This window comes from Python bivittatus, unplaced genomic scaffold (assembly GCF_059951505.1).
Source record: "Python bivittatus isolate LINGU-HERP-01145 unplaced genomic scaffold, Pbiv_v1 ctg000240_np1212, whole genome shotgun sequence".
NCBI classification, from domain to species: domain Eukaryota; kingdom Metazoa; phylum Chordata; class Lepidosauria; order Squamata; family Pythonidae; genus Python; species Python bivittatus.
Window position 1 is genome coordinate 190,991 of NW_028277051.1, and position 27,806 is coordinate 218,796.

At 59.2% G+C, this 27,806-nt stretch overlaps 1 protein-coding gene across 1 annotated transcript; it reads right to left on the minus strand.

The window, feature by feature from the left end:
• Nucleotides 1–4,515: 4,515 nt before the first annotated feature.
• SLC43A2 (solute carrier family 43 member 2) lies at nucleotides 4,516–27,330 on the minus strand. The gene is made up of 14 exons (XM_088138640.1): nucleotides 27,244–27,330; nucleotides 23,895–24,106; nucleotides 16,672–16,894; nucleotides 16,066–16,121; nucleotides 15,807–15,883; nucleotides 14,281–14,373; nucleotides 12,969–13,102; nucleotides 12,346–12,548; nucleotides 11,397–11,543; nucleotides 9,528–9,669; nucleotides 8,936–9,065; nucleotides 8,592–8,665; nucleotides 7,468–7,591; nucleotides 4,516–5,822 (listed from the first exon to the last, which is right to left on the minus strand). Exons 2-14 carry the CDS (start codon nucleotides 24,052–24,054, stop codon nucleotides 5,661–5,663), a joined length of 1,725 nt encoding a protein of 574 aa, XP_087994766.1. The 5' UTR covers nucleotides 24,055–24,106; nucleotides 27,244–27,330; the 3' UTR covers nucleotides 4,516–5,660.
• Between the last annotated feature and the right edge of the window lie 476 nt (nucleotides 27,331–27,806).

Genomic DNA, 27,806 nt, shown 5'->3' on the forward strand with positions numbered 1-27,806 from the left:
CGCCAGGCCAGTGCTCATCCTGGATCAAACATAAATGGGTCTGAGGGTTCAGGTTGGAGACCCCCTTCGCAGTCTCCTAGACTGCCTTGGGGAGACTGCATCCCGGATCACCTGCTTCAGCGCAACAGCCCACCACAGGCTTCCCTGAAGAATGGCGTGGGGAATGGTTGGGGTCCCCACCCCCTGCCCCGAAGCACGGGCGATGCACGGTTGATGGCTCAGACCGTCTCTTGAGCTAGCCTGCCGCAGACTCTTGCTGCACCATTCCACTCACCCACCCACCGTGGTATCCTGGATCGGCCCAGAGGCCTGGGGGTGGGGGGCACTGTGTTGTGCTGGTTTGCCTCCTTTCTCCGGGCCGGCGCCAGTCAGTGGTGGTCGAGCAGGAGAGATCCCACCCTCGGCCCCTACTATGTGGGGTGCCGCAGGGTTTGGTGCTCTCCCCCCTCCTACTCAACATCTATGTGAGGCCACTGGGCGAGCTCATCCGTTTCCACGGGGTGAGGTATCATCAGTATGCAGATGATACTAACTATGCATCTTTGCCCCTGGCTAATTAAGCAATGCTGTTGATGTCCACCCGGTACCTGGAGGCCGTGGGGGTCTGGACAGGGAGCAAGAGGCTTCAGCTGAACCCTGGCAAGACTGAGTGGCTCTGGGGTTTGGGCCCCTCCAGCTCAGGACTTTGCCATCTTTGGTGCTGAGTGGGGTTGCCCTGCCCCAAACAGACCCAGCATGCAATCTGGGGGTCCTCCTGGACTCATAACTCCTGCTCGAAGAGCAGGTGGCAGTCATGATTAGGAAGGCCTTTGCGCAAGTTTGTGTTGTGTGTCCGTTGCACTTGTTCCTGGATCGGAGGGCTCTGCTCATGGTCACTCATGCCCTAGTTACCTCCTGATTGGATTACTGTAATGCGCTCTACGTGGGGCTGCCCTTGAAGAGTATCCAGAAGCTTCAGCTGGTGCAGAATGCAGCGGCACGGGCAGTGATGTGTGCCTCAAGAATTGCACGTTACCCCTCTGCTCCACGAGCTGCATTGGTTGCCAGTCTGCTTCTGGGTCCAATCCAAGGGGCTGGTGTTGACCTTTAAAGCCCTTCATGGCTTGGGGCGGGATTATTTGAGGGATAGCCTCTCCCTGATTACATTTGCCCGTCCCATCAGATCTGGCAGAGAAAGCACGCTGTGGGTCCCGTCTGTCAAGGAACTACACTTGGTGGGCCCGAAGAGGCAGGCCTTCTCTGCCATTCTCCCCCCGAAGTGAAGTCAGCTCCATCCCGCCTTATTTTCCAGAAGTCTCTCAAGGCCTGCAGGGCTCAGGGGACCGGTGAGAACTTGAGGTGGCTCCCTTGCTAATCTAATCTCTTGTGTGCCTTATGCTTTTTAACTTTTTAATAGTGACTGTTTTTTGACATGTTTATTGTTTTATCTTTGCTGTATCCCACCCAGCGTCACTTCTTGTGAGGTGGGCGGCCATATAAATTTGATGCATAACAAAATAGATACATAGCCCCTGCTTCAATTTCTAAGGGAGGGATTTTGCTTTGGTGCACAGGGGAGAGATGCGCTGCCGTCGGAGCGGGGGGGGGGGTCAGAGCAGCGTGGCATTGCGGTTTGGATGGTGGCCTAGGACCGTAAAGATCAGGCTTGAAGTTCCGCTCAGCCATGGAGGCCACCGGGGGCCTGCCGCTTTCTCTCAACCCAGGGTGGTGGTTGTGGGGAGAAATAGCAAGGAAGGCTGCGCGTGCCAGCCTGAGCTCCTGGAGGAAAGGTGGCGTGTCAATCTTCCAAAGAAGAAGTCAGTGGCACAAAGGCTTTCCAGAGCCACTGGAGGGATCTTGGCAGACTGGGGTCTAGTGGAGAGGGCAAAGAACGTCTCCACCCAGCATGTATAAAAGCAACAGCCTGCGTGGGATCCTGAGGAAAGTTAAAACCAGGCCTGCCCTCCTGATCCTGCCTTGGGGCCAGTCTTGGAAGGTAGGTTTGAGAAAAGGGCCGGAAGAGCAGCTGGAATCGTGAGGGGGCTGTGCCTCTCCTAGGGGAAATAGGGCCCATTGGAAAGGCTAAGAGGGAAGCAATAGCTTGTGTGAAGGGGAACTTGGCTGCAGAGGCGTTCCTCACAAGAGCCATCCACGGAAGCCTGGACCAAGGAACAGCAGAATTTGCTGCCCGCGCAAGAGGAGCAAGGCCTGCAGGCTCATCCTCTTGGCAGGGAAAGGGCTTTGCTCTCATCCTTGGGGCAGGAAGTAGGCAACCTGCCGAGAAGGGACCCGCTGTCCCCGCAGCCTCCCTTTCTCCACAAGGCCAGTCAGGTGGCCACCGCCACCACAGAAAGCAACGTGGGCAGCTGCTGGTTCTCTGCTGAGCCTGACTGGGGAAGGCAGCTGCGCACACGGTGAGCCTGAACCGGGAGGGCCCACTCCTTGCCCAGCCACCGCTGCCCCTTTGCAGGGCGGGGAGAAACCACAGCCGGGCTCTGCACGGGTTTCCACCGGAGGATTGTGGGCCTCGCAACGGGAAAAAGCTTTTTAAAAGCCAGGATATGGCATTTCCCCAGAAGAGGTGCTTGCACACGATGGGGGCGGAGCTGCACATAAGGCCTTTGTGGCCAGGAGGATCAGCCTTTTGCAAGGCCCAGTCTCCCAGCCATGAGCTGATGTCCCCAGGTCCAAGTGGCCGAAAGTGAGAAGACACCGGCTGTGCCAGTCCAGCCGTCCAAAATGGTGGCGGAGGCACAGAATCCCCTGGCCAGACAGGAGAGTGCAGTCCTGCAGCTGGTCAGTTGGAGCTCCAAAGGAGCAGGGGACTCCTGCCAAATGGACCGGAAAACACTCTTCTCAGGCCGGAACACCTTCAACCGGCTTCCACCCACCTCGGCAACAGAAGGCAGGCCTGTGGGATGCACGCCTGGGCCTTTGAGGCCAAGGCTGGAGGAGTGGGCCCTGCGGGACCACTAGTTGGGGACCCGCTTCCTTTCCCTCCTGTCCAAGCGGGGCCCTTCCAGAAAGCCCCTGAGAGCCTCTTGGCCAATTCAGCCCCAGGGAGCCTCAGTTGTGCTGTTACCCTAGGGTTAGGCCTTGGATCTGGAGCCCCCCTGCCCACGCCGTGGCTCTCCCAGGGGCTCCACAGAAGCTGCTCCAGGGGGAGGGATGGAGTAGCCTGGCCCGGCTCACACTTCCATTGTGCTTCCCAGGCCTTCAGTTTCACTCTTCCAAGCAAACCAGGAATGTTAAAAGGCTGGCCATGGCGGGGCTTTTGAGGGGCACCTTGCTCTGGCAAGGCAGCAGGAGTCCAACCCCAGACCTCTATGGGGTTAAGGCAGAGAACTATAGCAGGGGCAACCCAGGCCTAGAACATGGTGCTGCACGCTGGGCAGGGCAAGAGGGCTGCCCGACCTTCTTTGGGGATCTCCCTTCCCCTTCTCTTCCGCTGAGCCTCCGCACAGGTGCTACGGAGCATGTCCAGCCACTGGGGCCCGTAGGCCTTCAGCTTCGCTTTTATGCTCTTGCAATGTTCTCCCATGCCACGTGCCTCTGCCTTTGGTTTCCCAGTTGCCACGTTTTGCCTCCAGCACTGTCAGCCAGCAGCACTCGAGTCCCGGAGGGCTGGATCCTCAAAGAGTAGGTACCACAATGGGCTGCGTTCTCATTGCTCACTCCTTCCAAACCAGCCGCGCTACGGATTAATGCGATGGCTGCAGCAGCGGGTGAGCTGCAAGCGGAGCCGGCTTTAGCCTTGCCGCCCAGCCCCCGGCACTCTCAGGTGGAGGTGGTGGGAGCAGCATTGGCCATGTTTGACGGCAGTCCCAGGTTAAAGGCTGTGCCACCTGCCCTTGCCAATTCCCAGGTGTGCTCCTCTTAGAGCGAAAGATTGACGATGGTAGCCAGTGCTTAGAGACGGGAAGTCAGCAGTGCAGCCATTCCCTTCCCTGTGGTCCCCCTTCCTCCATTTGGCTACCAATTCCATGCCTCTGGACTCCCTGTTTGCTACACTGGGGATGCTGCCTCACTGCAGCTTGGCACACGTTTCAAGTGTGCACGCTTGCCCATGGTACAGTGTATGCGGGGGATGCGAGAACTGCGTGGGATCCCTGCTTTGTTCCACATGCCCTCTATAGAGAACCATGCTGTGCCTTGACCTGGTAGCTGGTCTGGAAACTGCCAACCCTGGCACACCATGTTGGGCAAATCCACCCCTCCTCTCTGCATGCGCAAGATTATAATCGGAGGAGCTGAGCCAGGGAGGAAGGAATATTGTCCTGGGAGCAGGGCGCTTCTTCCTCTGCAGGAGGGGAGGGAGGCAGACAGACAAGCCCTGGGCCTTGGCTAGCACCCAGAAGGTGGCTGTGGAAGATGTGGACCGCGAGTCTTAGCTCAATGCCCATCACAAGCGCCTCTCCGGCCTCTGCTGCAGCACACCCAGCAAAGGGCGGCCCACTGGTCTCCAAGGGGAGCACTTTGACCGAACTTCCTACCAGGACCTTTTGGCTGCTTGGAGTAAAAAATACAAAAGCCAGGTAGAGTTGTGTGTTTTTCTTTTGATGTTAGAGAGACAAGACTGTGCAACCCACTCCGTGGCATCTTGGCTGCTGCTGCTGCAAGGGAACCAGTGCCTTGCCTGGGAGGATTCCCGCCACTAGGGGGCGGCAGCTGCTGTGCCACGCACGAGGAGGTCGAACTTGCCCTTGGCCAGAGCCAATCGGTGGGTGATGGCTGCCACTGCACCCCAGACTTTCCCTTTTGCCTGAGGGGGCAGGGGTGTCCAGCAGCGCTCCAGAGGCCGGGAGCTCCCTGCAAGACACCTCCAGCCCAGGCTCTTCCGTGCAACAAAAGGATAGTTTGGGAGCCGGGCTGCCCTCCTCTATGGCTCCCTGCTCCTTTGGGGGCGAGATTCGTGCCAATCTTCTTGCCTTACAGTCTGCCAGGCCAGTTAAAGCTTGAGACTTTGGGGCCAATTCCTGCTGAAGCCAAGACGCCTGCATGACCCAGTGCAAAGCCTGCACTCTTCAGTCATGCTATGAAAAGTCAGATGTGAGGGAGAAGACGCTTTGCATCCCCTAGCATTTGTCGAACTGGCTGCAGAGAGGGGGGAGGTGGGGTGGCCACATCCTCCCATCTTCCCTGCCCAGAACAGGTGCAAGACGCAGGCAGACGGGGTGCTCGCCTTCCCCTCCTCTGCCAGTGGCGTTGGAGCCAGTGTGACCAGCAGGCTCCTGCCAGATGACCAGGGCCCCCATCCCAGAATGGGAGAGCAGGGTGGGTGGGGAGCAAGGCTGGAGTCTGTGTCCTGCACAGACATGAGCCAAGCTACCGCCTGGGTGTCGTGTGCATGTGCGTGCCAGGAAGGGTTAGAAAGGGGGGAGGGGCCCATTCCCTTTGCAAAGCAACCAAGGCCCGTATTGAATTAGGTGCCTCTGAGGCCAGCACCAGAGAGACCACGGGCACAGGGAGGGCCGCAAGCTGGGTGGTGCTACGGAAGAGGCATCGTGGCGTGGCTTTTAAATCCAAAGCAAGGCCCATGAGATCTGAGGGTCTTGGGAGGCTTCTCTGGGACCTCGGGGGGGGGGGGGGAATGGGGGAGCTGCAGGCAGCACCAGAGGAAGACCAGGGCCTCTAGCCAGCCCCCTCCCCAGCGGCAAGGGCCCACAGTCCAGAAGAAGTGTCTAGACAAAGGCTTCCTGGCTGGGTGTGCCGTTGATCTTGAGGAAGAGCTTGGCATCGTCATCCTTCTGCTGCTTCTCCTGCTCCAGATGCCGCTTGTACCAGATGAGGTAGAGAGGCAAGCAGAAGCCCAGCATGCTCACCCCCAGCAGCCCCACATTGACCTGGTGGGAGAGAGGGGAGCAGGTGAGGGCCAGGGCTACCAGCTTCCCTCTCCAGCACGGGAAGCTGCACCTTTGCCGGAAATGCAGCCCGGTTTGTGGAGGAAAAGGCCACTTGACCGCCCTCGCTCCAGCCTCCAGTGTCAGAGCAGACCTGCCTTCAGCTCGCCCTGCAGCTCTCCTGCACTTGAAGGCCCCCTCCCCTCCCTTGCTCTCGGCAGCGTCCCAGGACACGGGGCCGCGCAAGCAGCCTCTGAGCCACGCTGCGTGCTGACCCAGAGTGCCAACCTGCTGCCTGCGGTCCCCCTTGCAAGGCCAGGCGTGACTCTCCCGGGGGCGCAGCTGTCCCAGGAGGAGAGGCGGAGGGGGCCTTGACCGCACCGGCCCAGGTCCAGCAGCTCCTCGCTACGAGAGGGCCGGGCTGACGCCATCACCCAGAAAGCGGCCACCACGCGCCTTTTATGACTGTTCCACCTCAGCTCTGGAGGAGAAAGGAAGCGGCCCCAGGAGAGGAAGCTTCCTGCCCTCGGCCTTCTCCCCCGGAACTGGTTGGAAGGGACCTGGGAGGTCTTTGAGTCCAACTCCCTGCCCAGGACAGGAACCCTCCGACCGAGCCCCACCAGCGGCTGCCCGTCCTTTGCTCGCGATGGAGCCCCACGACTCCACCCACAGCCAGGCCATTTCCCCTCCCTTCGAGCTTAGAAAGACAGGCGCTTCTTTTCCTGTGCCCCCTGTGGAAGGGGAGAGGGGCTCGTAGGAACCCCTTAACTCCCTACCGCCCTGCCATCACCAGGCAGGTCTTCCCCAGGCCTCGAAGGGAGAGAGAATGACTGGGCACCAAAGGCAGAACTACAGCTGGGAACACCAGTTTCTGCCCCAAAGGTCCCTTAAACGTTTGCCCCTCCTGGAGGCCGAAACAAAGGCAGGAGATCCTTGCCAAGGCAGCGGCTCACGAGACGCCTGGACGTGGCCTTCTGCTCCACATGTGCCCTGTTGTGGCTGCAAAGCGAGCCCAACGGGAACGGCGGCCAGCCAGCCAGCCAGCCCTCGCTGCACAAACAAAGCCATGTGGTCCGGGAGCAGATCCAAGAGGCCTCCGCGGCTTCCCAACCCCAGGCAGCGTCCTGGACAGTCCTTGGTCCACGGGGCTCCAAGGCAGCTCCACTTCAAGGCTAAAAGTCTCCAGGCATCAAGCAAAGGGGATTCTGTCCACCAGATCTACTCACGCGCACCTGGTAGGCTTCCCTCGCTGGTGCCCGCCAGGTGACAGGACGGGAACTCCTAATTCTCAGCCAGAACATCCAAAGCACATCACCTCGGGGACGTGCTTTGGTGGCTTGGGAACATGCCTGGCCCCCGGAGAAGATCGAGCCCCTGGACTGGGCCCACTCTGTTACGTGCACCCCCCCAACCCCAAAGCCCTTCATGGCATAGGGACTGGCTACCTGAGGGATGGTGAGACCTGACCGTGGGCACGCCGACTCCCCTTGGGCTGCAACCATCCGCTCCTTGGCCCTGATCCCTTGACCAAGGACTGGCACTGCCATGCCTGACTTACTCCCCCACCCTCTTCTCACATGCACCTCATCAGCCTGGGCTGCCGGTCCTCGGCTTCCTTGAACTGAGCAGCCAAGATGGCAGCACTTACCCAAAGGGGGTCTCCTTCCAGGGGGCCCATCATGGCCAGGAAAAGGGGCTGTTGCAGGAGGGCAAAGAGGGCGCTGACGAGAGACTGCAGCCCAGTCAAACTGCCAAACTGCGTGGAGGGATACCTGGGGGAGGGAAGGGGCAGATGACCCGCATGTCTGCAGCTGCTGAACTGGAGACCCTCCCTCAGCCCAGCTGCCCACAGGGTGGGGGCAAGAGCCACAGGGGAGGATCTGGTCTCTCTGCAAATGAGAAAGTGGGTGAGCCGGCGGCCGCCAAGGCCTGCTGCTGGCTTCAGCCCGCATAAAAGGTCTCAGCCAGCCCCCCCGGAAGGCCGATCCAGGGAGTCTTCTCAAAGCCTGCCTTGGCCCAGAGGAACCCGGAAGGGTTGGAGGACAAACAAGTTCCCTGGGCTGGTGGAACATGATCCCTGATTACAAAGTGCTGAGTGCTGAAGGCTGCTGGTGCAAAACAGGAGCCTGGGAAGCAGATAAGACTTGGCTTGGCCTCCTCCCAGGTTGAGCAACACTCAGGATTGCACCGAGCGCCCTCCGTGATACACAATCCGTAACGTCCCTTTCCAAAACAACAAGCAGCTAAGCAGAGCAAAAACATGTGAGTCAGCCCTGGCAAGTCCCAGCAGCTGCAGCCAGATCCAGGGCCTGCCTGCCTGCGTGTGCGTGTGTGTGCGCGTGCGCGAGTGAGATGGCCAGCCAGGCTGGCAAACCAGAAAAGGGGGGGAGCGAAACCCCAGGATCTTGTCCCTTGGGCCTGGAGAAACTCTCCAGGCCGGGATGCAGACGTGCCCTTGGCGGGGGCCTTCAGAACAACATCTCTCTAGTGGGAGGGTTCAGGGCATTAGGAAATTGGTTTGCTCCAAAAGGGACGCAGCCGTGGCCAGAGCTGACCTCAGCCTGTATTAGACCGCAAGGGCGGCATGTGGGGGTGTTCACCACCCACACCGGAGCAACACCCAGAGGTGCCAGCCAACATCCAGGGGCACAGCCACTAATCAGATAATCCAGGGAGAAGGAAAACATGACCCAGAAATCAAGTGGTGAAACGGGAGTGACCCAGTTTGAAATGGGCAGCCTTGGGGCCCTCCTGAGGAGGCGCTGGACTTACACAGCAGCATAGAGACCCCCGACAGCCGAGTGGATGAAGCCTCTGACGACAGTGTGCAAGATGAAGGAAAGGATCTGGAACAGAGAGCAGGGAGACCGCCTTCAGGGCCAGGGAACCCCCTGCTAGGGGCCGCTGCAGGCACCCCCAGGACCTGCCAACCTTCCCCCAGACCTTGCAGCAGAGCCAGGACCCCTCCTCCCACAGGGTCAAGGGGGCCTCTTGTGGGCACACCCGTCAGCTATCCTTCCTCAAAACACGCCCAGGAGCCGTTGAGAGGATGTTCCTTGGGGTCTTAGCAAGCCCATTCCAGCTGGCTCCCCTTTGCCTACCCCCACATCATTCACCTGTAAAGGCAAGTTGGGGATCAGGCAAGTGACCCCAAACCCCACAAGCAGCACATTGGTGAAAGCGAAAGCCCGGGTGGCGTTGGAGATCTTCTGGATCTGGCGGTCGCGAGGTTTCTTCTTCCCACCCCTGCGGGCAGCGAGGAACTGTAACCCAGGCTGCCCGAGTATCAGGCACACAGGGCCAAGGAGGGTCTCCCCAGGCAGGGCTCAGATCCTGAGAGCAGCCTGGCCCTGGCATGGCGGGAGGATCCCCCGGGCTCCTTCCCTGCCCAGTGCCCCCGTGCCAACCAGCTCCAGGTGACCCTTTCCCTACTTCCAGGCTGCTCCTGGTCCAGGTGGACAAGGTCTGCCACAAACAAGGCCACCCACAACAGTGCCAACGCTGGGTTCGTGGCCCAGTGACCCACTTGCATGGCAGCCTCCCCGTTTCAGGCACACCCCTTCCCTGCAGCAGTTCTGGCGTCCTGCCCTGCCAAGGAGGCGTGGGAAACAGCACCCCCCTTCAAAAACTTCTCTGGGGGAAAAGGAACATGGATTCGGCATGTGGCTGGCAGGGGCACCGCAGCTCCCCCCCCCACAAGCCACGTACGGGGGGCTGCCATCTCCTTTGTCCGTCTCTTCAGGGCCATCGTCACACTCCTGCAGCTTCCAGTCCATGATGTACCCGATCACCGGAGCCGTCAGGAGGCAGAGCAGCTGCAGGACTCCAAAGATGGAGCTATAAAGACCCACTGGAAGACAAGCAGGCCGGCCCCGTCAGACACTAGAAGCCTCCTAGCCAGTGCCCAGCCCCCGCCCTGGCTGCCCCCCCAACCCGTTCTGGCTCTGCTAAGGCGGCCTGCCTTTGGTCCAGGGCAGCAGCTACGGGCCCTGGCGGACGGGGTCTCCTGTCAAAGAGAGGGGCATCGCCTCCCCGGCTGACTGCGATCCGAGCAAGGGCTCTCCCCGTTTTCTATATCACCCCCTGCTGCCTGCTCTGGAGAAGGAGAGGCAGAGCCCGGGGAGCGTGGTGATCCCTGCTGCCAGGGAACAGGCAAGGCTGGGGCTGAGAAACTACCCGCGGCGGGCAGGGCTCAGGACTCCACTCCCTTGTCCCCAGCCAGGCTCACTCAGGCGGGCTGCACCCATGCCCTGAGCACCCAGAACAGCCTCCACTGAAGAGCCCTCGGGGGGGAAGGTGCCAAGGAGAAGCCGTGCCCCAAAGAGGCCCTGGGAGAGCAGGGTGCAAGAGCAGAGGGTTCGCGCTGGGCAGGGAGGCAGAGCCACAGCTCCCCCCTCCACTTCCCCATCGCTCTCTCCTCCCTCTGTGAAAGCACCGCCTGATTCATCTGCTTCAACCGATTCCAGATTTAACAGGCCCAAACTGGCTGTTACTACGCAAGAGGCGCGCATGGCTTCACCCTGTTGTGCAAAAGACACGGGTGCTCATGCAAATCTCTCCCTTCCTGCTGGCTCCCTTCCAGCAGCTATAAATAGGGGCTGTGACTCAGAGTCTGCGGCCTCCGAGTTGTTGTGTTTTTGAAGGGGCAGAACCAGACCCCTTTGACCCAGTGGCTGAGGTGCTCCATTCCCCCTGCCCCCAGCAGCTGCCAGCTCCCCCAAGGGGAGCGGAGCATTGCCCGTGCTCCAAGGGCCTGCGTGTCATGGAAATCCGGCTGAAAGGAGCACTGCCCTTGCAGAACAGCCTCTGCAGGGGGGGGGGGGCGAGTAGGCAGGGAGCACCTCGTCCCTGGCAGACAGCACAGGTCTGGGCAACAGGGACTATCGGGAAGCCCCCTGCCCACCTTGCTTTCTTTCAGACACACAGACTGCCTTCCCAACAAGGCGCATTTCAACATAAGTATGCTGTGGCCATCTGAAACCCTCTGCAAATGTGCCCTGCAGATACGTCTATGCCTGGAGCCGCCCGCCAGCGTGGCCACTGAGACTTCTAGCAGCTGAAGTCCAAGACGGGCTGGGGTCAAGATTTGAGGTGTCTGGGTTCAGTTACGCCCCGAGGGCACGCAGAAGGGCCTGGCTGGGGCCCACCTAACCGGTGGCTGTGGGTGCTTTAGGGACCAGCAGCCAGAAAACAACGGTCAACCTTGCAAGGTAGCCTAGGCAAGAAGGATCCCCAGGTGAACTGAGGCTATTAAGGCTGCATTAGCAGGATCCTGCAAGGCTGGAAATTTCTCCCTTCTCTCTGTTAGACTCAGGAAAACTGGGGAGGGTCCCTTCTGAAATGCTTCCCACGCTTTCCCCTCGCCTGGGACTCAGCGGCCTCTTATCGGACCACGGGCTGGGCCGCGGGTCTTCCTGCTGTCTCCCAGGGTCACTCCCACAGGCCACTGCAGTAACTGAGATGTCTTCCAGGGCCTGGGCCAGGGCGCCAGAGGTCAGCCAGATGGAGCCAAGCTCCCTCCTCCCAAGGGCTGCCAGCCCCAACCCAGGTCTCCCGCGGGCAGAAGACGACACCCACCTGTCTCCAGATCGCCCTCCACCAGGAACTCCAAGATGTTATTCATGGCACCCATGTAGAAGATGAGCCTCAGCTGCGTGACGCACATCGTGACAAGGCTGAGCAGCAGGATGGGGCTGAAGACGCTGTGCATGAATGATGGGGAGGCTGCCATGGGGAATTGGGGGTGGGGGGCAGAAAGAAAGAAAGCCTGTCAGCTTTTCTCCAGGAGAATGCCCTCCGGAATCCCGCATACCAGTCAGATGGGCACATTTCTTTGGTCCATAGAGCTTGCAAACCCCCAGTTCTGCCTCAGCTTGGCCGTTCAGGGCCCCAGCATGACCCCTGCAAGAATTGCCTGGTGGGATCAGGGCAAAGTTGCCTGATCCAAGATCCCGCCTGAGCACGTGCCGAGAGATTTCATGTCGGCTGTCCAAGCAGCAACCTCCTTGGACCCACTTCTGAACAAAGCCTTGAGCCTATTCCCTTTCAGGGACCATCACCACACTTTGTGGAACTGAGTTCCATGGGAGCAATATTTTCAACCAAATCTCTTTTATTACAACAAGAAGAAAAATGTCTCCTCGCCAACCCTTCCTTCTCGGCTCACTGAGAATATCTGAAGGGTTGTTATACAGAAGAGGAAGCGGACTTCTTCCCCTCTGCCCCCGAAGGCCGGACCAGACCCCGGGACAACGGCACAGAGAAGGTTCACCCGAGGCACCTCCCAGTTCTACGAATACAAGACAGGTGAGCAATGCTTGCTACTTGGCGTGGGTGTTCCAAGGACGATCCTCTTCCCAGAGGGAGCGACGCGGGGGCTGGCTAATGGAGAGACCCCTCCTCTAAAGCCACAGCGCACCAGGAACCCGGCACCCCGAGCAGCCCCCAAACCGCGTGTGGCCAGCCAGCCAGCCAGCCAGCCAGGGAGACGCCCCACCTTCCTGAGCTGAGCGCGCTTGCCGCTCACCTGCACTGTCCGGCTCGCACTTCACCTCCAGGTCCACCGTGGAGAAGCACAGCTTGTTGCTGTCCTGCAGCGCCGCAACCTCCTTGTTGTTCTTCATGGAGCTGCCCACACTTAGGCGGCGGCCGACCGTTGTCACCTGCTTGTAGAACTGCTTCCCCGTGATCTTGTGGTCGAAGCCCAGCCAGCTGAACTTGATCTTCACCCTGGGTGGCAGAGAGGTTGGCCCTCGCTGGCTCTTGCCCCCTGACCATCCTAAGCTCGGAAGCGAGGTCTGTGCATCTGGCACGTGCCAGGGAACCCCTCCCTCTGGGGAAGGGGCATCCCCAGCAACAAAAGGGTAGGGAGACCGCAGCCGGGGGTGGGAGAACCAGCTGCTGCAGAGCCAGGCTGCTCACGGCAGAGCGGCAGCTCCAGCACCCCGCTCCTTCCGTTCACCGGGAGGGGGCCCGGCTGGACCATAAGGCCCTGGGCAGCTGGGCAAAAGGGTAGCTCCTAGCATGGCCCTGCCCATGCTTCCTACTTGAGGTTCTGCATGGCTCTGGGAAGGGGTGAGGGGCCCTCGGGCAGGACGCACAGCCCCTTCCCCACCCCAGCCCTGCCACTCCTGCCCCCGGGCAACCCACGTGTAGTCCATGTCTTCGGGACCTGGGAACGGCTCGAGCGGCCAGTTGAAGAAGCAGTTGAAGAAGACTAGCCCTGCGCAGCCGGCCCAAACGAGCAGGATGAGGATGAAGGAGACTCCAAGGTCATAGATCACCTGGGGGCAGAAAAAGCACCTGGGAAGAGCTCTGGCTGAGCTGAGATCGAGGAGCAATGGTCAGGGTCACGTGGGGGGCCTTGGCCTGAGGCACCGGGCGGGTTCGTGGGAAGGCAGGGCCCCCAAGGGGCCCTCCCCCATGGGCAACACCTCCAGGGCCAAGCATCGTGGCAGCAGGCTCGGAGAGGCTAACATGGGACTGGGTGGTTAGCGGCTGTAAGCCAGACCCTCGCATTAAGAATGGCATAGCCTTTGGGTTTGGGGACAAGAGGTGCACATAGCAAATGGAAGTGGTTAAGGCAGGGTTAGGGTTTATCTTGCGGCAGCGAATTCCTCTGAAGCCCTTGAAGCGGGAGGAGTCTTTCCTTGGGTACCGGATACCAAAGACAACATGGAGATGAGCCTCAACACCCCCCCCCCATTTGCTCCAACTGCCAACCTTAGTCCAAGCAATGCAACATGACCCCCATGAAAACAAGGGGGTGGCGTTGCCGTCAGCCATTCTTGGAGACGTCCTGCAGACCAGCTGCCAGCTGAAATCAGTCCACTGTGGATCAACCCTGAGTCGCCTTGCCCGTGTCGGGCGAGAGCTGCTGCCGACCGCTGCCTCCCTTGAACTACCAGGGCCCCCGCAGGGCCCAAGGCCGGAGAGCAAGGCTGGGCCTGCCCATCACGTTAACCACGCTTAGTCCCAGGCCGGCCACGGCTCGGGCTTACAGGCTGAGCTCAGGCTGCTCCTGGTGGGCCTGGGCTGCTGGCTGGCTCTCCCACGAGGGTGGCCAAGCACCCCCCCTCCTCCTCCCCACATCAGGCTATGCCCACAGCCAACTCAGCCGCATTTCCAGCCCGCCTGGAAACACCACATGGCTTCCACGAAACAAGGTGGAAATGGATCGCCATTTGCCACACAACCTCCAGGAACCACGCAAGAAGCGAACCATGGGGTGTGTGTGGGCGTGAAATTCCATCAGGCATTTTGCTTTTATCTGTGCAGGAGCAATTCTGAATTCCTGGCGGCATCTAAGTTGGATAAATAAATACATGAACGCTGTTCCCATTGGTGGCTTGTGAACCGTTGGGGAGTTGGGGTGCTCTCTAGTCCCCAGGGGAGAGGAGTGGAACTGGATTCCCATTCCCAGCCTGCACTCCCCCCTTCTCCCGGCAGTGCCCCAGCTTACCTTGATCCCGGGGAAAGTCACTGCCGATGAGGCGTAGGAGCCAATCATGAGGGCAATGAAGGTGGAGCGAAGGTCGCCGAACATGTTGGGCAGCTGAGAAGGGAGGAAGGGTGGGGGGTGACAGGCGTGAGGGCAGAGGGAGGGGTCTGCAAGGCTGCCCTTCGACTCAGGAGCAAGAGCAGGGGAAACTGCTGGCTTCGAAGACGGCAAGGTGCATGGAGAGGAGGGGAGCCCCTCGCCCAGGCCCTTCCACAGCTTCTGCACGGCTGGGCCTAGGGCTGGGCAGGTCAGGCCAGGCGTGGGTGTGGGGGCAGGCCTTCGGCTCTTTTCAAGGTGCGGCACTTTTTGATCTGGCCCGGAATGGTTGGAAAAAAGCCTCCCCCAAATGAGCTGCAGTGCAACTAAGGGCAGAGCCAGGGAGGAGGGGTCACCCCAGCCCATGAGTTCTACACCAGCCCCAGGCAGGCAAGGGGACCCCGGGTGGCGTCAGCCCAGCTGGGACCTCACTCTGCTGGAACCAGGAGCTCAGGTATCACCTGCCCTGGGACCTCTGGTGGGACCTTCAGGGGGTGCCAGGAGCCCTGGCCAAGGCTGGGCCCACCAGAGCAGCCGCTCCCACCTCCAGCCTCTGCAGGGCTCCTGTTCACCCCTCCCTTCCTAGGGGCTTGGCACGGGAACCCCCCCAAATCCCCTCCAGCAGTGGGGGGCTGTGGGGCAGGCACAGCACCAATCCGGGGCATATCCATCAAGCTGTTCATCCACTTCCGGGAACAATCTGGGGAAAACCCTCACAGAAAGCACTGACATCAGGTACACTCAGAACTGAATTAATGAACCGCTGCAGCGGGGGGGGGGGAGAGCGAAAGTGTGGGGGGAGCCCTGCCCCACTCCAGAGGGGAAGGCATTCAGCGCTCTTTGCAACACTAAATTCCCCTTCAGCTCAGAAATGCAGGCACTGGAGATGTCACAGCGAATCAAAACCACCAGCCCTGAGCAACCAAGGCCCGCCTTCTCTCCACCTAACCCCCCCACACACACAGCTGCATGGAGGACTGGCATTTTGAAAGAGGCAGGACGCCCCCCCCTTTTGGCAAGTTCTAATGCTGCGGCAGTTCCTTGCAAGGGGAACGGCCCCCTTGGCCATTTCGTGGGCTTTCCCACGTGGCCGGAGGGGGCAGAGAAGGGAGGGGACCTGCTCAGTGCTCCTGGTTGCCTGGATCCCCAGTGCCAGCAGGAGCCCAGGCTGCATCTGGTGGGTGGCCACCAGAGGAGCAGCTGGGTCAGGCCAGGCGGAGGTCCGGTCCAGCTCCAGGGCTCTCCTGCGGGTTTAACCAGGCTTGGACAGCCATCTGTGCTGCTGTCCCTGGGGAACTGTCCTCAGTGCCCATCACCCACCTGGCCAAGCAACCTCGGCACAAACAAGGTGGCAGAAGGGCTGGGGGGGCCATGCCAGCTCAGCAGCAGCAGCCGCTCTACCTGAGATCGGACAACAGCTTGCCCTGCCCAGCAATGAAGTTGGCGCTTACCGTGAGAGACGTGAAGGTCATGCACATCCCCCCAAAGCCATTCAGCGCCAGCGAGATGAAGATCAGCACCGACAGAGCTACAGACAGGCAGAAGAGAAAAGCACTTGAACGGCCACCCAGTCCCTGCCGACAGCCGCCCGCACAGGAGACCAGGCTGTAGGCAGGAGGGACGGCTTGTGCAGCCGCCATGCCCGCAGGAAGTCCACCGCCCCCCCAGCTGGGCATGGATCCCCAGCAGCACCCGGAGCCACACACTCACAGTCTGGGTTGCTGGCCCCATAGGCGATCATCACGCAGGACACAGCAAAGCAGGCGCTGCAATGGCGCAGAGGGAGGCCCATCAGTGGCCTGGATCGTACCCCCGGCCCCTTGCCCCTTCCCTTCCTTTCCCTTCTCAGCCCAGCTATCTGGGGTCCTCGAAGCAGCAGCGGGTCTCCCCCGCGTCCCGCCCTTGAACACCTCCCTTGCCCTAGTCGCTCTCCACTGAGGCTCTGAGCAGGGGATCCGAGAGACGAAGCCACCAGCGAAGAACCAGGGATGGGCCGTCTTCTCTCCTGGCTCCCTCTCCCTCCCTGGGCCCGCGAGCACCAGCATTCTCCCCACCGTTCGGGATGGGCGATTCTCTGCCGCCAGAGCAGCGAGTAGGATCGGGCCCGGGGAGCAAGGGTGTTTTTCCTGGGGAGCCTGAGTGATGGAAGGCAAAGCCAGGGTCCAGCCCCACAGGCTCCGGAGAGGCCAGGCAGATTTCCCTGGCGGGGCCCAAATGTCCTGACTGGGAAGGGCTTGCCCGGCTGGGGGGCTGCAGGCGCCTCTGCTTTGTCCCTGAGAATCCGCGGCTTGGCCGGCTCCCTGCCCCAGCGCCTACCTGCCCAGCAGCCTCAGCTTGCGTGGCCCATACTTGTCCATGACGATGCCCAGGGGTAAGGTGATGGCACTCAGCAGGAAGGAGCCCACGGTGAAAGCCAGGTTCAGCATCTCATCCTGCTCCTTACAGATGAGCCAGCCGTTCATGCGGGCCACTTCCGGCTCCGAGGCTGCAGTCTGGTTCCCGGGGGCCAAGGTAGAACTGGCCGATCCCGTCGAATTCTCTGCAGGAAAAAGAGGGGTGTCGCATGGACGCCTTCCAGGAGGCCCATCTGCTGCCCTTGGAACTGGTCCTCACCACCCGCGCCAGCTTTGCCAAGTGCAGAGAGGTGCTGCCTTTGGACTGGGTCAGCTGGCCTGCAGTCACCTCCCTGGACTTCACCAGCTGGACTTTCTAAGCTTAAAAAAAATGTTTTGATTTTAAACAAGAGCGTCTGGCGTGTTTCAAAGCAAAGTACCGGCTTCATCTTTATTTCGAAGGGACCCAAATGGGCCCAGAAGCTTTCCTGGGGTGGGAGGAAGAGACTGGCCACTGTGCCCCAAAGGTTTGTTGGAGGCATGCCAATCCTGCCCAGAGAAAAAGTAAGCCACAAGGGAGCAGAAAACATGGAGTGGGCAGTTGTGAAAGGACCCCTTCTGCTAGGAGTGCCCTGTTCTTCAAAAGCTCGGGGACCCCTTGCCTGGGGTGCAGTGGGGGAAGAGGGCAAGGCCTCCAGGCCTGTGACTTGGTGGCACAGCTCCCCTCGTTGGTCGTCTTCTTTATTTATTTATTACGTACTGTGTAACCGCATGCTCCCAGCAGACCAACCCACCCTGGCTTACAATATCAATTTGAACAATACACCCATCAATTTAAAAGAATAAAAACAAGCAATAAATAACAATAAAACCATGTTATCGGAACAGTCATCGTGTGTGAGTAATATAAAACCTCCATTAAGAAGGGAAGGCTAATGTATAGAAATGGGTTTTTAAGTTCAAAGCAGCCAAATCAGGTACATGGTGTACCTGCCAGAGGAGGAAAGTCCCTGCATTGGAGCCCCCACCCAGAAGACGGGCCCTAGTGGATCCCAGCTGGGCCTCCTCCCTTCCGGGGCACCTACAACAGGCCCTCGGCGAATGAGCAGAGCTGCAGGGCTTCCAGCATCTCCAGCTCCCTCTGGAGAGACTCTTCCCGAGACCCGCTGCTGCCAGGCAGGGTAGGGGTCACCAAGCTAAAAGGGGCTGCAGTCTGCCCAAGACAGTTCTAGCAGGGAGGGGGGTGGGCAGTGCAGAATGTAGGGAGATTGAGGCGAAGAGGGCCTGTTGCTGATGCCAGCCTTTACGTGCCGTGGCAGGAAGGCCTTTCAAGCCTTTGCACACAAAAGATGCCAGCCGAGAGCCGGAAGGTGCAAGGGCCACGGGCTTCAGACGAGGACCAGGCAGCAGACCTCTTCATGCAGGAAGGCCAGTGGAAGGCTTTCCTAAAACCCGGAGTGGAACTGAAGGGCACAACTACTTCCAAAGCAACAGCAAGCCAAAGAGGAGAAGGAGAGGCACTATAGGTGAAGGAGGCACGCGTGTGTGTTGGGATCCAGGTACTGGAACGGGTGGGTCCAGTCCAGAGCTTTGGGCAACAATATAAAGGACATTGGCAAGAGACCCTCAAGCCAAGGCCTCAATCAGGCCCACCTGGACCGGATTTCAGGACACCTGTGGTGGCACAACCAACTCATCTAGGTCTGGCTGGCTGTTTCCCTTTCTAGGGGAGAAGAAGAGACGAGGGAAACAGACCCTGGCCAGCAGGGGAAAGGTGCTCGCAGAAGGAAAAGCTGTGGGAAGTTTGGGAGGACGTGAACATGTCATCATGCGGTTCAAACTAATACAGAGGTAGACGATGGAGCACACTCAACTGCAAGAGATCCAAGTTCAACAAAGTTCTGGGCTGGGTCCCATGCACGAAGGGGCTGGGAACTCCTCAGAAATAAGTTATTTTTGAATCAGGAAGGTTGTGTGTTCACAGGGAGCTTCTGACTTAGCTAAGAGTTAAAAGGGACCATATGGAAGACAGGCCTAATTGCCAAGGAGATCTGTCAGCAAGTAGCTGATACCTGCAGAAACCAAGTCAGAAAAACTCACGTGCAGAAGGAGCCCAGGCTGGCAAGGGAAGCTGGACGCCACCTTTTTGGCTACATCAGCAGCAAAAGGAAGAGAGAGGAAGGGGGGCAGAAGCAAGTAACGGGGAGAAGGCAGAGTCCTCAGCAACTCCTTTGCTTTGGTCTTCTCCCCAGAGTGGAATTGGGTTCAAATGGGCAAAACAACTACCGGAAGGAGAGAGGCAGGCAGGGCAATCCAAGATGGTGACCAGGAATGGGATTAACCTGAGCTCGGTTTTTTAGTTTTACACAATTTCGTTTTGTACGCCACCCAGAGTCATGAGAACTGGGCGGCCAATAACTTTAAATAAACAAATAAATAACGAGTCTCTAGGACCAGATCAGTGACATCTGAGTCCTGAAGCAGTTTGCAAATGTCATCTCAAGAGCCCCTTTCTGGGATCTCAGAAACTGTGGACGACGGGCACAGCATCAGAGGACTGGCGAAGGGCACTCTTGCTCCCTTCTGCCAAACGGGAGAAAAAGAACGGGGGGGGGGGGATTGCAGGTCAGCACGCTTGACAGCAGTGCCAGGCAACACGCTGCAACAGATTATTTAAGCATCAGTTTGTGAGCATTTAGGAAAGCATGCAGCACCTGGCAGGAGTCTGCAAGGGCTTATCGAGACTAGGTCATTGCAAACCGGCCCAGTCTTTCAGTGGATGTGGCGTGCCTTGACTTCAAGCTATCTCACAGTGAAATTCTAGTGAAGGAGGTGGCAAAGGTGGGCTGTGGCCCCAGAGTTGGTGAAATAATGGCACTTAATGTGGGTACATCAAAGCTGGAAGGCCGCGTTGAGGGGCACAGCACAGGGCGCCATCCTAAGCCTTGTGTGGTTCAACATATTTACAAATGAGGGGCTCGGCGAGGGGCAAGAAATGCCACTGGCACAAAGATGGAGGGGGAGGGAGCAGCCACCTTAGCGCACACTATCAAGATTCAAGGGATCATGATAAGAGGGGACCGGAGGCAGAGACCAGCAAGACAAACTGCAACAGGGACAAAGGGAAAGTCCTACATTTGGATAGGAAAAGTCAAAGTTTATGCCAAAATGATTAGCGTGGCTTGGTAAATCACAAGCTGCACGTGGGCCAATAGTGTGATGTTTGTTATATTTAGCCCAGAGACTGTGGGGCAACAGGGGGGTCTCCTCCGAGCATCTGGAAGGCCATCAGGTGGGAGACGGGCAGAACAGGGGGTAGGCACAGTGTCTCTCAGTGACAAGGGAGTGGGAAAAGGTTCCTGGGGTAAGAGCCATTCACTAATGGCACAGGTTGCCTCAGAGGATGGCAAATGGTCCTCTGCTGAAGGGGTTTAAGCGGAGGCCGGATGGCCGCCTACAGGGGCAGGGAAGCACGCTAGATGTGTGCAGCCCCTCCAGACTGAAATTCTCCTCGCCAAACCGCCAAGGAGGGGGGCATTGGGCCAGCCACCCCCTCCAGCCCTGCCATCAGGGCCTCTCGAGATGCACAACGGAATAAGACGCACAGTCCCAGGAAGAGCTGTGAAACCCCGGAGAGCCGGCCCATCTGCGCAGACAGACTCAGCCCTTGGCCGCTCCCTTGGTTACCCCTCATGTCACATCCACCTCAGGATATTTCAAGCCGGCTGCAGCTGGTTAATGCTGGATGCCCCCCCCCCGCCCCCAACCGTGAGACCACTTTCACAGCTCTGGCTCTGGAGAAATATTAACTAACCTGCCAGAGACACAGAAGAAACAGGTAGAGCCGTGTGTGTGTGTGTGCGCGTGTGTGTGCATACACTGATGGTGGGAGGCTGGCATAGAAGGCAGAAGAAGGGGAAAGTTGCAGTTGGTGAGTAGGTGCCCAGAAGCCTCTGGGCGGGCAGGCAGGTGGCACTGGGAGGCAGGAGGGCACACCTGTGTTGGTGTGCCAGCAAGAGGGAGGCCTTCCTGCGGGCTCTTACTCCCAACTGCCAAACTGCCCCCTCCCAGAGCTTTTAAATCCCAGCAGCCGCTTTACCACAAACAGGCCCTGTGTTTGTAGTGAAAACACAGTTGGGCTGGCAGGGACATGAGTTCCCACTGCCCTTGATAAGCCACGGCCTTAAGCCAGCCAGCCACCTTCCTTGGAGGACAGAAAGGGCACGGGGTGGTGCCCTGTGCTGGAGACCAGGGGGCTTTGGGCCAACACGGGGCCAGACCCACCACCACGCTGGTCAGCCTCTAAAGTGCACCCGCCACTAAGCTCCCCAAAGAGTTACACAACACCATCTGGCACGTTCTGGGTTCCTTCCTCTAAGGAACTGGAGAGGAGGGGAGCCACGTTGCCCAGGGCAGGCTAACCATTCCATCCCCGCTGCAATCCCGGCCTTAGGGCAGAACCCCTCAGCACCATCCCCGGGCTCCCCCCTCCTGAGGGCAGGTTTAATCTGAACCATCACGGGAAAGGGGAGAATTAAGCCACCCTGTTTCATGCACACACTCCTGAAACGATTCACAGAAGGTGCCCTTGGCTGTGTGTGTCTTTTGGCTCAATGCCTCTCCAGAGCCTGCTTGTGGTGGGGGGGGGGGGGGGGGACAGGTGCAGGCTTGAGAAACCCTGGCTTTGCAGAAAAAACACATCTTTCGAAAATGCCTCAAAGTGCTCAGTGAAGCTCGAGCAGGACCAGACACAAGCACTGCCTGAATGTCACCTGAGAAGGGAGGTTAAAACAAGGAGGGGACCCCTGAACCTGCAGAGAGTTTCTCCCAGCCGGGCCCTGTGGCTCCGGCTCCTCCCTGTCAACCCTCCCTCCCATTCTCAATTCACCAGAGGCCGCCTGGGTCCTACAACCCAAATCTGACTGCCCCGTTTCCGATTCGTCCGGGAGCTGCCGTCCAGAGCAGAATGCCCGTTTCCTCCCAGCCGGCCTGTGAATCAAGTTGGGGCCCGGTGCCACCCACAGTATTGACTGCCAAGTGCTGGGGTGCCTGCGGTGCTGACGGGCCCTGGGCTCCACCTGCGCAAGAGTGGGCTGCAGCCAAGCTGCTAAGGCAGACTCTAGGGATGAGCCACGGGATGCCCCGGCAACCCCAAAGGGCTGTGGCAGAGGTGGGGGGGCTCCTCTGGCCCCATGGCCGTTGCCCCACTCCTGAAGAGATGGCTGTCCCCGAGGCAAGGCCACGTCAGCCAAGACCAGATCATGCTCGTCAGCTTTCGCCAGTCCAGGAAGAGAAGGGAGCAGGCAGGACCTCACGGCAGTCCTGAGCCAGAAGCCCCTGCCCCCATGGCCTTCGCCGCTTGCCCCCCTCCGGCGGGAAGGAAGGCAGTCGCAGGCAGGGCTGCCAGGCCCCTGATCGGAGCCCTGCTGGAGACGTTAAGGGGAGGCGACTCAGCACTTCAGTGGAAAACGCCAGCTCCGTGGGCAGGCGGCTGATTCTGAGCAGAGCAAAGTTGCTGCGAGGAGGCCGGAATCCGGCTGCTGCCGGTCCTGGAGGACACACCCTAGTCTCACACACACGCTTGGCCTCCCTGGCACCGCTGCCCCTCCTCCTCCTCCTCCTCTGAGGAAGAGCTGGGCCAGCAAACAGCAGCCGAGAGCCAGACGCCGCCAGCAGACTTCTGCTTGCCGGCTCCGCAGGGACCCAGCCCCGGTCAGAGCTCACCGCTGGATGGCACGTTGGGACCCTCCGTGCTGGAGCCCCCAGCTCAGAAGGAGACCCTCAAGCTGAGGCAGCTGGCAATAAGATGCAGGGGAGGCCGTTTGGCTTGGCTGGAGCCGAGGGAAGGCGCCCGAAAGACAGGAGGGCTTTCCCAGAAGGCAGAGACCCAACGGCCCGGTGCCGGGTGCCCACTGCTCTTCCTCCCCCTTCCCCTCTGCTGCAGGAGATGCCAGAGGAAGCCCCCCCACGGGGTGCCACCAGCCTAGTGAAACTCGGCCAGGGCTGCTTCACAGGGAGAGGAAGAAGGCGGCGCTCGAGGAGAGAAACCGAGTCCCTTCCTCCCTTTCAGGAAAGATCAGCCGCGGCTGCTTTCCCTTCTCAAAACTCAGTGGTTCGCTTAGGACAGGCGACAAAAAGAGGAAGGCTTCGCTCCAGTTTGCTGTTCAGAGGGCTTCAACTGGGGTGAAACTGAGCCGTGGAGCCGGAGGCGTCTCTGGACTAGCCTGCCAGGTTAAACTGCAGCACCCGTCCCAGGCAGCTGGGCATACACAGTGGCCCAGGCGACCCCAAGGAAGCCCGGCATGGCTGCAGGGAAGGCCACGGTGCCCAAGCTGACATGGAGGGCAGCCGTGTTGGCTCTCGCCATGGGTCTTCCTCCCGCTGAGGTGCATCAGGGGACAGCCTTAGCCCGCAGGCCCAGCTCTTTCCCGTCCATCTGGGGGCTGGGTCCTGGCCCTTCTCCTGCCAGCTTAGGATCAGCTAGTGCCCCGCCCTTCTCCTGCCAGCCTAGGATCAGCTAGTCCTGCGGGGTTCTTATCATCTCCCCTCCTGGATGAAATTTCTGCCACTGCAGCTTTTTATCAAGGTCCCGCCAAAGCGCTAACGAGGCACCTCTTCAGACCCTGTAAAAGATTGACTGGGGTCCAAAGGGCAGGATGGGGGGGGGGCAAGGAGGAATGGAGGCCTGCCCGCAAGAGCTTTCTGCTCCCCCTGCCTAGCCTTGCAGCCCCAAATCTTGCCCACTGTTGCTGATATCTTTGGAACAGGCTGTTGCTGCTTTTTACCACGACTGCAACTTCCAAGGAGAAAAAGGACAGCAAGGTCAAAGTGCCCCAACATACGGGGGAGGGGTCCAAAGGCCAACCTGTCCCCTCCCGGTCCAAAAGCCAAGTAGCTCGGCTTTTCCTCCAGACGAACCTAGAGGCTTCCTGGACTGAGAGCAGGAACAGCAGAGGTGACCGGGGCACCAGCCCTTTGCAACAAATCCCTCTGTGCTCTCTGATTAGCAGATGCCCCCCTAAGCAGGGCCACTCTCACCTCGTGGCCTCAAGAGCTGCCCCCTCCTCACAGAGCCACTTCCCCACCAGAGCAGACGGGGGGTGACTTGCCCAGGAGACCCCTGGAGCCCATGTGGCAAACGCCTGGTGCTCAGGAGGGTCAAGCTGGGCCAGCAAAATCCCGCTCCCCCACAAAGATTTTTCTTACCTGGTAGGGAGCACAGGTAGGAGTAGAAACCCTCTGACTTGAGCATGATGAGGAGGGATCCCCAACCCAGGAGGACGGCGGAGAAGAAGAGGTTTTCTACCACGGCCGTGCAGGCCATCCACCAGCGGCGCTGGTGGGCTGTGGTGAGAGTAGGAGCCATGGTTGCGGGAGGCAGCAGGCGGGAGGTCTTCTTCACCTGGGGGTCTTCCAAACTGTTGGCAGGCAAGGTTTTTCTTGAACAGCCTTTTCTCTTTGGGGCTCCCTCCCTTTCCTTCCCATTGCGATTCTTGCTCGTTAGACAATGATTGCTCCCTCCTCTTCTTCCACAGCTCCCACCCCAACACCCTTAGCCCCACATTCCTCCCCAAACATCCTCAGCCATAATCAGAAGATACAGTTAAAAACAAATAAAAGAATCAAAGGATGTCGGGGTGGGAAGAGAATTCAGAGATCATCTAGTCCAGCCTCCTGCCCGGTGCAGAAACCACCATTCCATTCTCCCCAACAGATGACCACCCGGCCTCTGCTTAAGCAAAGAAGAGTCCACCATCTCCCCAGGCAGCCAGGTCCACTCTTGAACAACATTACAAGGAAATTTTTCCTGGCCTCCAGCTGAAGGCAACTTCCTTGCCATTGAAACCCAGTTTCTTGCCTTGTCTTCCGGAGCGACCCCGAATGTTTCCACCTCGTCTTCTAACGACACTGAAGGCAGTTATCGGGTCCCCCGAAGACTTGCCTTCTCCAGCTAAATCTACCCAGTGCCTCCAATGTTTTTTCCCTCCAGGCCCCACCACCTTGGTTAGAGTCCTTTGGGTATGCTCTAGTTTCTCCTTGACCTTCCAAAAAGGTGACGCCCAGACACAATATTCTAGGTGTGGTCTGACCAGCCCAGTACAGAGGAACAACAGACCCTCTTGATCTTGATGCTACGCTTCTGATGATGCAGCCTAGAATTGCATTTGCTTTTTTTGCAGCAGCATCACACTTCGGGCTCTTGTTCAAGGCGTGATCCAGCAAGGCACCCAAATCCTTCTTTCATGTACTCCACACAACCCTGCCATCCTGAACTCACGCCTTCATATTTTTTACATAAATGAAGGACCCTCAGTTTGTTTCTGTGCACTGCACCTTCCTGTCAAAATCTTCCTGAATCTTGATAATGTCTGCATTTCTCTGGTCAACTAAACTGGTCACTCAGAACACACCTCAAGCTTAATTTTACCCTCCCCTGTGCATTACTTTTACTTAGCCCAAGCAAGCAATTGGCTGGAGAGAGGGACAAGGAATTGCTTTTTCACCCATTTGAGGGGAAGGAAAACACATCTACTGCTCAGCCCCCACCCCAAACACCACTGGGGGAGAAGGGGCGACATTTAAAGTGGATGAAATTCTTGTTCTAACTTAACTGCAATGCCATTATTTCCCATGATATTAAAATGGCATTTGTATTTCAGGGTATTGTTCTGTTCCCACCTCCTTATGAGCCACTCCGGAAACGTTTTTAAAGTAATATATACTTAACAGATAAAGTCCTAATTTTCCCAGCTCCTAGAGGTGAAGCAGGGCACTCTGGCTCCCCCCAAGGCCTTTTCCAGGGCAAGGGGGCCAAAACATACTTTGTGCCCAATTGCCCAGACAGGTGGTGGCCTCCCTGTCCCTTCCACAGGTTGAGTGGAAGCCGAGGCTGCGCATCTCCCCCAGGAACAGAACAGCCCCTCCTGCACCCGGCCCAGAGCAGCGGCTGTCAAATGCAGGCAGCCCCCTGCAAAATGTAAGTGCCCCGGTGGCATGATGGGGAAAGAGATCTGCCAGAGGCTGAGGGCGTTCCCACCGGACCCAGGCAACCACCTCCCAGAGGAGGGTCCCTGCCATGAGACCTCTGAAATGGGGAAGAGACTGGCCTCCTCGCCCAAAGGGCAGCCCAGAGGGGGTGCCATCTGCTGGGAGGAGGGAAGCTCAGCTGGGCAGAGATTGCAGAGGCTCAAGCAAGCAGCAAGATAAGGGCCCAAACCCTTGATTTATCTGGACTTCCCCAAAGCTCTGGATAAACTTATCAGCCTCGGGATAAGAAGATGAGGTCAGTAACGTGGATAGTGGAGGGAAGTCCAAATCATCCAGAGCCAGGAGCGGCCAAGGTTTTAGGTGATGCCCAGTCATTCAGGGTGGCAAAATAAAAAAGGATGGCAGAAAGCGCCAGCGAACTCCTGAACTGGAGGGACGGCATTAAAACAGCCAGTGTGGCTCAGGGAGGAAAGACGGGGGCAAAACAAATCCAAACTCCCCCAGAGTCTTCTCCTGGGGGTCCAAGCTGAGAGAAAAGGACGGGGGTGGGGGGTAATTCTGCCTAGAGCCACTTACCTGGTGAGATGGGTGGCATATATCAATTTGATTAATAAATAAATAAGTAAATAAAGTCCCAACACTCTGCCCTGCCTCCTTCTCTTCACAGTTGGCAGCCGCTTTTGGCAGGGGGAAGAGTCACACAAGACTGGGAATGGGTTAAGCGCCCCTCAGCTACCCGCCCTGAACTTCTGCTTGGACTCAAAAGAAAAGCAGAAGTGGGGAGAGTCAGAAGGGAGCCAGAGGCAGGAACTGAGAGTGAACCGCCTCTGATCTGAACAACTTGCGGCAGGCCGTGGGCAGCTTCGTCTGGAAACCTGCAAGGGCATCTGTGGACCCACCTCGGCAAGGGGTACTAAAGCCCAGAAAATCTGCTCAACAAAGGGGGCTGGAGGATCTCTAACTGGGGCAAAGGGGGGAGGGCAGAAGGCCAAGGAAGGACTTCATCATCCGACTGGCTGGCATAAGCCACAATAGCTCAACAAACCCTCCACGTTTAGAGGCACTGTACCCTGAATACCCAATGCCTGGAGACCCTGGAGGGGCTTCATGAAAACCATCTGGGGGGGAAGTGGGCTAGGAAGGACCCCGCCCTAATCCAACCGTTGGCATCCTCGGACGCGAGGGGGAGGAGGCTGTGACCCCCACGCTGAGCCTCTCGCCAAAGACCAGGCTATCTGTGGGGAGAGAGGGGCTCTCTAAAGAATCAACCCATTCACGGGTGGGGGGAGCACAGCTTCTGATCTCCGCTTGCTTCCATGGGTGGGGGGAATAAGAGCTTTCAGCCCCGAACTTCGGGGGGGGGGTTCCCCCAGACCATTCCTCCCTCATCCGCGCAGGGTGGAGACGGCACTCAGCCAAGGGGGCAACGGGAGTCTCAGAGGCCGGCTGGGAAATGCGGGGGGAGCGGACGGCCCCGCAGACAGTCCGTCCCTTCCCCGCGCAGAGGAGCCAAGCGGTCCCCTCCGGCCACGCTACAGCCAGGCCGGCGGCTGCCCCGTGCGCTCACCTGGCTGCCCAGCTGGATCCGGCCGGCGGTGCGCGGCTGCGGACGCGGTGGCGACGCTTCTGTTGCTCCGTGCCCGGCGCAGCATCGGTCCTTTTATACCGCGGGGCGGGGAGGCGGAGCGAGGCGGCGCCGATTGGTCCCGGCGCCTTGCCAGCCGCCGCGCCGCAGCCAATCAGGCAGCGCACGGCCAAGCCAGGATGGCGAGGTGGGCAGGCGGGCGCAGAGCGGGTCTCCCGCCGACGGGGGCAGGTGGGCGCACGCGGAGGCGCCTGCGGCACTCCTTCCCGCTACAGCCCGCGGAACGGCCGGCCCCGCGGGTCTCCAGCGGCGTCCGCGCGTCTTTTCGCGCCCTCCACCAGGCTGGGATCCGTCTTGGGAGAGGCCGCCGCCGCCGCCGCCGCCGCTTTTTGCCAGGCGTGTCTCTTGCGGCCCAGCGTCGATACTCGCTCCCGACTCCCGGGAGGACACTGCTCCGGAGGCCGCCGCTTGACTGAAGCGCGGAGGAGCCTCTGTCGCCAGAATCTCATCGGGCGCGCCTGGGCGGCCCCGATCGAGCCCCGAGG

Bases quoted from the DNA above. Each gene is read 5' to 3' on its own strand.
- SLC43A2 (XM_088138640.1), bottom strand. From the start codon at position 24,054: ATGGCTCCTACTCTCACCACAGCCCACCAGCGCCGCTGGTGGATGGCC. The intron at 12,549-12,968 runs GTGGGTTGCCCG...TCTGCCACCCAG, and splicing joins CCCGAAGACATGGACTACAC to GGTGAAGATCAAGTTCAGCT. The intron at 7,592-8,591 runs GTAAGTCCAGCG...TCCCTCCCCCAG, and splicing joins GGGGGTCTCTATGCTGCTGT to GTATCCCTCCACGCAGTTTG.